Below are 11,297 nucleotides of genomic sequence, written 5' to 3' on the forward strand. Positions count from 1 at the left end.
ATCACATACGCATGGAGGTGTACCGCATGTTTTATTTCAACACCCCTTACAGAGTGTACAATTTCTCCTCCATGATTAGGTTTAGGTTGTTATTCGTGTCTTCGTCGACGTTCGGGGACCAAATAAGGATCGAACGACTGTTTGTGAGATCGACTGTCTCGGATACTCTGTACCACAATGGCATGGCGTGTGAGACGTGAAAACAAGAGACTTTTTTTTTGAAACAACAAAAGTGTAATTTCTTTAATGATTACAACAACAATAATAAAAAACTTCTTTTACAATTTCCAACGTTTCTTGTCTTAGGCAGAGTCATATTTCAGTCCTTTTCTCCAAGGTTCGAAATCTTCCCAGCCTTCTTGTAACTTTTCTGCGGCTGTCTTCTTGGCCTTCTTGTACGTCTTTGCCTTGCCTTTGGGACTGTAACCACCGTCGTCGTCGTCTATGTATTTTTCGGAGACACCGATGTCTCTCAAGAAACTCTTTTGAGATTCGGACAAGGCTTTCTTTTTACCTGTCGTGGCTGGTTTGGGCGGAACGGGTGGCTTCTTGCTTGTGGATGGTTTTGGAATTTTAAACTCCTTTTTGAGACCTGACGTGGAAGGTGTGGCGGCTTCTTGTTTGATGATCACGGGGGCTCGTGCTGCGGGTTGTTTGTTGACTCCCTTGAGGATCTGTTTCAACAGACTTTCGACGGGTGCGTCGGCCATGCCTTCGGGTTCTGCCGTCCCTTGGTACGTGGGGGTGCCGCGTGTACCCGTCCGTATACGTTTCACCAGTTTGACTTCTTCGTTTGCCATGGGTTTGATCATCTTGACGGCAATGCTGGCGGGGATACGACTGTCTTTCAAGATGAGATCTTCTTCGGCGGCCAAACGCCCCGCTTTGTTCAACAAGGCACTCTGGGTAATCCGACCCTTGTAATAATCTTGCAAACGATTGAATTCTTGAACGGGCACCATCATGACTTCGTTCATACCTTCTGCTGACTCAGGGTCGTGTCAGGAAACTCGGACAATTCTCTCAAGGCCGTCTCGTAACAGTCTTGCCAGTACCGTATGGCTTCTTCTTTCTTTTCCAACTGGAGTTGAAGACTTTGAACGGTTTGCTTGCCTTTACCGCACTCCTTGCACAACTCGATGCACCCACCGGGCGGCGTGGTATCTCGTTTCGTTTGACAGGTTTGGCAGAAGTCACCGAATTTTAAAGCCATGTACTCTTGATACAGGGTGTGGTACCTCTTGTTCCAGTACTCGGACGAGTCTTTCCATTGGGCTTCGCGACGATTGGCATCTTGCAACAACTGCACGAGTTTAGGAATGGTATTGGATTCTTCTTGGTATTTTTCTCTCGGCGGGAAATTGGGTATGACGTCGATCCCCTCCAGCGGGTAACCGTCTTCGTCGCGTCCTTTCACCGTACACAACATGCTTTGAAACAACCGTGTAATCCGCTCCAGAACCCTGCTCCGTTTTGACTCAGGAGATGTTCTCTTCGACGCTTGAGGGAGTTTCTACGTTTACCCACTTCACGAAAAACCTTTTTATGTCTTTTCAGTTTCCCATAAGTCGTTGCGTCGATGGGGATCCTCTTTTTCAGCAAATTCAAGACCATCTCGCTGATGGCGTTGATCTGATCTCTGTCGGCGTAATGCAACATCTGTTAACGTTTATTTCGATTGGCTTCTTTCAGGACGCTCGTCAAGAAACGACGTTGTCGTCGCAACCGCTTCATCGTTCACGTCACGATCTTTTATTCACAAGTCTTCGAGAAGGCTCAAAACCGTCTTGGCTACGGTGCCGACCAGTTTACCAAGACCCTTTCCCTTTTGGATCCTCCTTCTTCTGATTCCTCTACGTATTCCCACTCGCCGTCTCCTTTGCCTCCTCACCATGTCGGGTTCCGATGACGACACGTACACACTGTCCACCTTAATGACGAATGAAGGTGATCACGTGTCCTTTTTATAGAGGCACGTCTAAACGTTTCAGGGAATCCAAAACCGCCAATTATTAATACCAACACCCCTTCCCCTTTGGATCCTCCTCCTTCTTCTGATCCCTCTACGTATTCCCACTCGCCGTCTCCTTCGCCTCCTCACCATGTCGGGTTACGATGACGACACGTACACACTTTCACCTTGAATGACTCACGAAGGTGATCACGTGTCCTTTTTATAGAGGCACGTGAACAAAATCGTTTTTTTCATAGTCTCTAACGTATCGGTCAGTGTCTTTTGTAATAATGTCCAAGCGCATTGAATGCGGTGCTTATCATGTTACCAAGACCTTTTCCCTTTTGGATCCTCCTTCTTCTTATTCCTCTACGTATTCCCACTCGCCGTCTCCTTCGCCTCCTCACCATGTCGGGTTACGATGACGACTCGCACACACTTCCACCTTGAATGACTCACGAAGGTGATCACGTGTCCATTTTATAGAGGCACGTGAACGAATCGTTTTTCGTAGTCTCGAACGTATCGGTCGTACGTGGGAGGTGTGAAATCCGTCACCACGTCGTCCAACGTTTGCATCTTGGTCAAAAACTCATCCAATTGCTCCACTCCACCAAGAGCGTAGTTCCTAAGTTCGGTCAGCGTCTTTTCGTAAGTCGTGTAAGCGAATTGGACCATGTCCATCTTGAACGAATACTTCTTGAAATCGTTCCATCCTTTCAGTAAGGTGGCTAAAGCCGTCAATCCTACTACCGTGTACCCATCTTTCCACACGGATCCCAAGACGATACTCGCGGCCACGACCAGTAACGCTAGTCCGTTGAGAATGGCGTTACACAATTTGTAGTAACCGAACATCTGTCTTCGACACCACCAATACTTGTGGTAGAAAGCATACAAGCCGTCCAAACGTTTCAGCGCGTCCCGTTCCACCACGGTGGTGAAAGGTTCATCCAATAAACAGACAGAAGTACTCATGACTCTTCCTCAACCAGTCCCAAATGTATTCTGACTTTCTTTCGGTACGTTCGATCCTTTTAGCTTGTTGCTCGTATTCCCAGATCTCGTCCTTGAAGGCGGTTTCCACGGATTGGTTCAGGATGTCCTGGACTTGTCTGTAACTGTCGCAATCGTCCGCGATACGTTTCATGTCTTCGTGATCCATGCTGGTCGCATCCCAGTAAGAGCGAGAGCATCGGCATAGATGCAAGAAGTAGGGGAACCAGTTGACTTCGCTCCTCAACATGTTGTTGTTCTCAGTTACGCACACTGGTCGAATTGCGAGTCACAGTAGGACGTTGTCCGTTTTTATAGGTAGTCGAGATCGTATTAGTGGTCATGATGCCCGCAATGCGACGACCCGCGACCCTGTTGTTGTTGGCGCAAAATCTCTTCCAATTGTTGCTGCATCTGAGCTTGGTCTAGAACACGGGTGCCTCGCCTTCTTCTTCGACCCGCTCGAGAAAGACCCGATCTCACCGACGAAGGAGGTGTGGAGTCACTACCACTTCCGCCTCCTCCACCTCCTCCGCCTCCACCTCCACCTCCGCCTCCACCTCCGCCTCCACCTCCGCCTCTGCCTCGACGTCGTCTTCCACCACCGCCACCACTAGCGCTACTTCTTCTGCGGCTCCCGGCATCACTGGGGGACGTCGGCGTATTTTGACGAGGGACGCGTCTCGGTCGTTTCCCTCCTCGAGTAGCTCGTGCCAAAGGTGTGGCGTCTGTCACTGTGGGTGAACGTCCTGCCATTCGACGCAACGAATTGGGCGTACCCACTCCAGTCGTGACGTTGGTGCGTGATGACCCCGAGCCAGCGCTACCGACACCCGCCGTGACATTGGGGCTGGGCGTGCCCGCGCCAGCGGTGCCTACACCGACGACCGAGGCCCCTCGCAGGGGTGGTGTCGCCAGTGACGATGGCGTTGAAGGGGTGTTCAGGCTCAGACCCACACCCGCTGCAGGCGGAACCGGTGACCCAAACGGCGAATAATCGTTCAGAGCAGAGAAGTTGAAATCGTCACTACCGTAAGAGCTCATCTCTCCTGTTTTCTTGCTATCTTTTCAGCGATTACTCTTTCGTTATGAATCAAATTCTCGAAATCCTCGTGGTTATATGCTTTCACGATGGAGCGCACTTGACGATAACTCGAACAGAGACAGATTTGTTTCACCGTCTCGTAATCCTCTTGAAAGGAATACATGCGTCGTAGCATGGCTATGCAACTGATGGCATCGTACGAATCCTTCGTCTTTTAACACACGGCTGAGGACGCGTTGATCGTCCTGACTGGCCGGATGAAGATCCAATAGCATGTAACCGTAAGGTCGATCGGCGACCTTTCGAAACGTATCCAACACGTCCTGCCATTGCGTGGGAAACGATTGCAGTAATAGATTTCGTATCCCCAACTGATCCCGAGGGTTCTTGAAAGCCGCGATGTAATGAGCGTTGCGGGAAATGGTCTTGGCGAATTTTCCGTTAGGGAATAGATCCTGACACAAGTAAATCACCGTGATGTTCCGATGATGCGAGTGTTTGGTGAAGAGATCCAACACGCGCTTGTCGTTAGCACCCTCGTCCATCAGATCGTCCAGCACCAAAACGCCCCCTCCAGGAAACCATCGGGGTAACTGTTCGCTGTCGGGGATGCCTTCGTGAAACTTGACCCCTCCCTTCTTGAGCTTTTGGAAACCATCTTGCCACGATCCGTAGCAGTAATGAACACTCTTCGGTGCTTCTTGGAACAAATCGCCGTTCTCCAAGAGCAGTTTGGTAGTGAACACCGTCTTGCCGCAACCCGACGGACCCGCTATCAACAAACTCGACGGAGTGTGAAATTGAAACGCTTTGCGTCGTTCCATGATCTTGAAATGGTCCATGGTCTCGAGACGCTCCGTTTTTATCCAAACAACTTGGCCATGGGGGTCTTGATGGCCGGGATGCGTTTCAATAGACCCAAGAGGGTGACTCTACGATTGAAACAGATGGGTTTTTTGGCACGACTCTTGGCAGGCGCTCCCTGTTGTTTCGCGAATTTCTGCACTTGGAAGTTCCTGGCGTACCACTGTTTTCCCCTCTTGATCTTGGCGGCGGCTCTCGTGGCAGCGGCTCTCTTGGGACGCGCTGTCTTGGCAGGCGCCGATCTCTTTCGAGGTTTCTAGACGAATTTACTCAAGTCTCCGAACTTGTCTTCGTACCAATGCCTCTTTTTCATTCTTCTTTTCCTATCTTCTTTCTCGGAAAGACTCGGCATGGTGGGCGCTCTCTTGCGTTTCCTGCGCGTTGTCACCGTGGTCGGTAACGCACCGGTGTTGAGGACACTGTGTTTCGCGTTGTACTCGTCTTGGAGTCTCTGAGGACTGTTGATCAAGGCTCTGTAGAGCTCTTGAAGTTCAGCGTTCATGGCAATTGAATGAGCAAGTGAGTATTTCACCTTTTATGCACTCGCAAAGTGATGGCGTAAGAACTTATTGCCGTAGCGAAGAACGTGCCAGTACGGGTAACACTTATAATCTCTGCAAGCGTCTGTTTGAAGTCTGGCTCTCGTACGCAGTTGGAACAGGTCGTATCGAAGCCAATGATCTTTTTCCTGGTCCAGTATGAATCGGACTCGACGATAACTGTCGCAATCCAAAATGCGTTTCAGGACCTGTTTACGAGGATGATCCGAGGACAAGTCGAGATACCTGTCTCGACACAGTTCCAGGAATCGAGGGAACCATCTGACTTCACCACGCAACATCTTTTTCAAAAATGAACACTTTTTATTCGAACAGCTTACTTTAACAAATGACGCACTCCTCTGGAGGAACCGCACGTGTCCTGGTGACACGGGGTTTTACAAATCTTGCGCCAAGCCAACTCGTCCACGATCAAACGTTTTAACATCTGTCCTACTTTACGATCGTTCTCTACAAACTCGTTTTTCTTAAAACGACTCAAGAACGCGTTCATGTCACGACCTTCGGCTCGGTCGATCAGGAACATCAGGGCGTAGCCGCCGCAACTCTGACTGAAGAGTGACTGTAGACTCTTGCCGTTGTGAATGTGGTACTTGAAATGACGGTCCAACCATGCTTGGATCGGTTCGGCGGTTCCGTACGCGTCCAACGGTAGACCGTAACTGTCCAGGATCTCGCACTTGTCCTTGTCGGCCCACAAAGCGATCCAATGCACGCCCGGTTTATCGTGAGGGTCCGTGTTCACGATGTAAGCGGTCGGTCCTTCTTGAGGCAGTGTCTTGGGAAGCCGATCGCAAGGTACCGTGCCGTAAAAAACACAGCAGAGTGACGGATTCGTTCGGGCCAAATGATCCAATTGTAAATTATTCAAGGCTACTTTCTCCATTTTTTCTCATTGGTACACGTCGTAGGTGACGACTCGGTTCTCGTTGATCTCCAGCAAGTTCTCGAATTCGCCGTACAACAAGATGGTCAGGTTTTCTCCTGGGTTGCCTCCAAAATCGATCACCAGACGCAGCTCACCTGACTGCTTGGGGTTCAACACTGGACTGTCCAAACATCCGTTGGCTGCGTTGTCAAATACAAACATGTTGCATCTCTTGCCGTGCCCCCAGTCCTCTTTTCGGACCATGTTTCCTTTTCCCCTGCACAAAGCTCCTGATCCCTGGAGGAATCTGTAGTAGCCTCTCTGATCTTTACTGTCCCCATCGTGTTGGAGCTCCAGGGTCTCGTAGGGATACTCTTCACCTCTCACCAATTGTTTCATGGAAGCGAGATTAAATTTTCCAAAATTGAACGGACTCTCGGTGATGGTTCCATTGAAGGCAGCTTGTTTCAACAACACCACCACTAACCGATTAGGTAGCTGATTGTGGAATGGATTGCTGCACTCAAAATGACGATTGTCATTGGGATGGGAGTAGGTTCGAATTTCACCTCTCACCGTGGGGTAGGTGACCACTCTTCCACTTTTCATGCTGGTCATGATCTCTCGGTACACCGAGGGAGTCACTCTCACTTGGGACAGGAACAATCTCACTTTCACGTCGGCTTCAGTCAGTCTGAGAGTACTGGCACCATGCCATCGGATGGTCCACAGAGCTGGGGCATTGAAGTACATGTCGATCTGGATCTGCACGCCAGGTACCAGTAACTTGCTGAGATGAAACACTTCCAGGTAAGGTTTGAACCTCAAAGTAACTGATTTTCCATCTAGAAACTGGGCTCGTCCCAGGACTACGTTCTTGAGATCTTGTGGTAAAGCAGTATATTCAGCATGAGGAGTACCCAAATCCAACGCATTGGCTGTCAATTCATCGGCGTCTCCGTCGTCGGGTACACCGAGACAGTTGTACCAACCATTGGGTGTCAGGATCGTTTCACCGTCGTCTCGGTCGTGGTTCAACAGCGCCTCGATGTAGGCTTTGTAGTGGTAAGTATCGGTCTGGGGGCTGATGAGAGTACCATTCAATCTCACATTGATCTGTTTGAAGAGGGTGTTGGCTAGATTGTTGGCGAGTCCCATGACATCCGCTGTCAGCAGATTCGTATTGCCAGTTTTCTTGACGGTCAATTCCACTTCGAAGAAACTCTCGTTCAAGTCGATAAAGTCTTCTTGAGGATCGACTTGAAACGTCACCGGGTTGATCCCCGTATTGAACGGATTGATTCTCACCACACGTCGAGACGACATGCTGAGATCCGTGGGAGGGGTCTGGAACATGTTCAGGCGGGGGTTACGAACCCCCGCCGACCTCGCATGAGCCACCATGTCCGTCATCGTCGTCTACGTCGTCTTTTTCGTCGTACGCTTCTCAGTGCGGACTGTACCCAACGATAGTTTGGAAGTTTTGAGCGTGTCTGGAAGATCGAACCGCCTTTATACGTGCGTATTCCTCCCGGGATACGTCTCACGCGTCTCGAGTAGATGGGAATCATACTCCAAACAGGTCTTTTCTTTTTCTTTTACTACCCAACAAGCGTTGGATCTCTTGCGTCGCTTTACGTTTCCCGGAGCGTATGGCTCCTCGCTTTAACCCGGCGAGTACACCTTTCCAATTGGGCTTTCCTCCTTTGCCACCCGAATTTAAACCTTTCAGACCCTCGATGGCCGTCTCCTTCAGAACGTCCTTGAGAATGCCGTGACCTCGTTTCTTGATGCCTTTCCAAACCTGACCGAATATGCCAGACCCCGATTGGTATCCGTCGGGATGAAACCGTATCAAAGTTCCACCGATCATGATTTCTTAAAGTGTAACGTCACGATCGTATTGCCAGCTCCAAATTTCGTCAGTTCTCCAGTTTCCTCGGCCACTTGCACCTCTATAATGTCCAGGACCTCTTTGCGCACGGGAATATATTGAATATGAGTGGGTTCGAAGTACTGAACACCGGCTCCTCTTCGAATCAAGTTGACCTCTCTCAGTAAATCCGTGACTTGATTTCCTACCACACTTCCACTTCCCACGTTAGAGTAAACGAGCAAGGAACGCGAACTGCTTCCAATCACACTTTCAAAAGCTTTGTTCAGGTTCAGAAAACGCCAATTGCAAAAGATGCTGAGTCTCAAAAAATCAGCAGTTCTGAGTGGGTTTTTTACGACAATGAAAAAAACACGATTTCCATCAGAATCATATAAGTCTCCATTGCTTCGAATGTCTGGAATGACATCATCGAAAAATTCGATTCGCAAGTTTGGGCCAAGCACGTAACTATTTCCACTCTCCTAGATCCATCCCATTTTCAAAGCCAGATCGACGTTAAATCGTAATGCAGGTGTATCCGTTCTGGAACGTAAGATGTCTTTGTTATCCGTGACCAGGTCGTCACCTTCCCACTTGAACGTGACGTAGGTTCTTTTACCATCACTCGTGACATATCTTGAGTTTAGTCTCGGTCCAGAGTATTTGAAGATGCGTTCCCTTTCGAAGTAGCTGAGAATGGATTTCATGAATTCAACTCCGTTCACATTGCTGAAAACATCTTTGACATCTTCGGTGCTGAATAACGCTTCTCCAAACGAATGCCCATTTGAAGTTCGAGGTTCAACGCGTCTCCATGCGGTATAGGCCAAGGTGACTTTATCCACAGAATCGGTGAAGGAAGGAAGCGTCACACGCGCATCTGGCATGGCGATGCTGAACAACCCCACTTTCCACCCATGTCCCTCCAGGCGTATGGGATTGGGTAGCCTGACCTTGAAACTGTTGGCCTTGTTCTCCGGAAACTCGTTCTTACTGCTGTGACTGGGTAAGCTGACGAAAAAATCACTCATCCTTTCTTTTGAAATGTAACGTGATCGTGGTCACACCCGAAGCAAAGTTCACCAGTTGTCCGTCGTTCTCAGACACTTGCGTCTCGACAATGTCCAAGACGGCCGTGCGCACCGGTAGATATAGGATGTGTCTCGGTTGAAAGTCGACCACCTCCGGATCGTAACGAACTTGTTTCAACAGATCCGTGACTTGATTCCCCGTTACCATACTCTGTCCCACATTCGAGTACACGAACAAGGAACGACGACGGTGACCAAACGCTTCTTCGTAACTACGATCCAGGTCCGTGAAAACCCAATTGATGAAACAACTCAAATGTAATGTGTCCGGGTCGATCTTGTAAAATAGCTCGTCCCCGTCATTCTGGGCTATGATCAAGTCCGTTGGAAATTCTTTCCTCAAGTTGGGTCCCAAGACGTAACCCGGTTGTCCGTTTTGCAATTTTCCCATCTTGACCCATTTCATCTTCTTGGCCAATTCGATTCCAATGGACATTTTGGGGTAGACGCGTTTACCTCTGATGTCTAAGGTGGTGCACATTCTCGAGTTGTCGAGGACGCATTCTCCATTCTCGGCACGATGCATGACCGTGTACAGCAATTCGGTGGGGTCTTCGGGGTTGCTCTTTTTCTTGTACATGGACACGTCGACATCCGATCGATCTCTCAACCTCCACATGTATCGATCTCGTATCATGTTCAGTAACTCGGTACCGGTACTCGGCGTGAATTCCAAATCGCCTTCTCTCGTCACTCCAGCGACCTGAGCGTATATGTTTCGAGCTGCGTTCGCCATCTCGATCCACCAGATTTCAAACAGAAGAGAATCTTTCAAGCCCATCTTACGCACCGCGGACGGAAAAGAGAGGTCGCTGATACCCACTTTCCATCCCGACTCTCTCAACTGTAAAGGGTAAGGCAGACGATTCTTGAAACTGTTGGCCCTGTTGTCCGGGAACTCGCTCGTGCTGGCGTTGCTCATCAACTGCACGTAAACGTCATCGGGAGACTCATTCATCCTTAAAGTGTAATGTCACCGAGGTCACGCCCGATTCAAAGTCTACCAATCTTCCGTCGTTCTCGGCCAATTGCACCCCCCACTATATCCAAAACATTGCTGCGCACAGGTTTATATTGAATCTGATTCGGTTCGTACGTCGTCTTGATCGGGTCGTGGGGTACTTCTCTCAATAGGTCCGTCACTCGATTCCCTGTGATCGTGCTACGACCTACATTCGAATACAGGTACATGGGACTGCGAGGAGGAGGGAGATCCGGATGGACGATGACTCCCCGATAGGCCTCGGCGTATTCCTCGTCCAAGTAACTGAAGCGCCAGTTGCAATAGGAACTGAGCTGTAACGTACCGCTGCTGTTCAAATTCCAAAAGTTATGAGCGCGAGTGGCGTCATGGCTGGTCCAGTCTTAAAATCAGACGGGACGGTGTCGTTTGGAAAGATCTTGATCATATTCATGTTCAAGTGAACGGAGTAATACGATTCCTCGTTAATCAAACCCAACGCCTTGACCAGTTTAGAACCAAAATACACTCTGGGACGTTGTCTGTCTCCGGACTCGTCGAGGAACGTGTCGGTGTTGTCCAGAATCAAATCATTCCCCTCCCATCTGAACACGGGATAGTATTTTTTCCCGTCCGGCGCTCGTAGACTTTCGTCCGCGCGATCCATATAATGATACATTCGTTCGTGAAAACGATTGATGAGGTATTGCATGAGAGATCTGCCACTCGTCACTTTGTGTCGGTCACGGTTCAGTTCCTTCCCGGTGACGTCAAATGGTACGCGGTATCGCCCAGGACGCCACGTAACCCCGTCGGATTGCAAGATGAACGTTTCAATGGTCCACTCAATACCGAACACATAATCATCGTCGTCAAAGTCGTGCGATTGAGGAACTGGTACTTGATGCGGTCGTGCAGGTGGTATCGGGTAAGAAACGCTCGCCAATCCCACTTTCCATTCCTTGTCGGAGTCAAATAGGAGCGGGTAAGGCAGACGATTCTTGAAACTGTTGGCCTTGTTGTCCGGGAACTCGCTCGTGCTGGCATTGCTCAACAACTGCACGTAAAAATCTTTCATTTTT

At 49.4% G+C, this 11,297-nt stretch overlaps 1 protein-coding gene and 1 pseudogene across 1 annotated transcript; both read right to left on the bottom strand.

The window, feature by feature from the left end:
- Positions 1-1,633: 1,633 nt before the first annotated feature.
- Positions 1,634-2,939, bottom strand: LOC145486568 (uncharacterized). Its single transcript, XM_081465256.1, has one exon. The coding sequence runs from the start codon at positions 2,930-2,932 to the stop codon at positions 2,435-2,437; it is 498 nt and encodes a 165-aa protein (XP_081321382.1). The 5' UTR covers positions 2,933-2,939; the 3' UTR covers positions 1,634-2,434.
- Positions 2,940-10,241: 7,302 nt separating this feature from the next.
- LOC145486567 (uncharacterized) lies at positions 10,242-11,297 on the bottom strand (annotated as a pseudogene).

Source organism: Orbicella franksi, chromosome 5, assembly GCF_964199315.1.
Source record: "Orbicella franksi chromosome 5, jaOrbFran1.1, whole genome shotgun sequence".
Taxonomy (NCBI): Eukaryota; Metazoa; Cnidaria; class Anthozoa; order Scleractinia; family Merulinidae; genus Orbicella; species Orbicella franksi.

Coding starts and splice junctions, on each gene's coding strand:
- LOC145486568 (XM_081465256.1), bottom strand. CDS start 2,932: ATGAGTACTTCTGTCTGTTTATTGGATGAACCTTTCACCACCGTGGTG.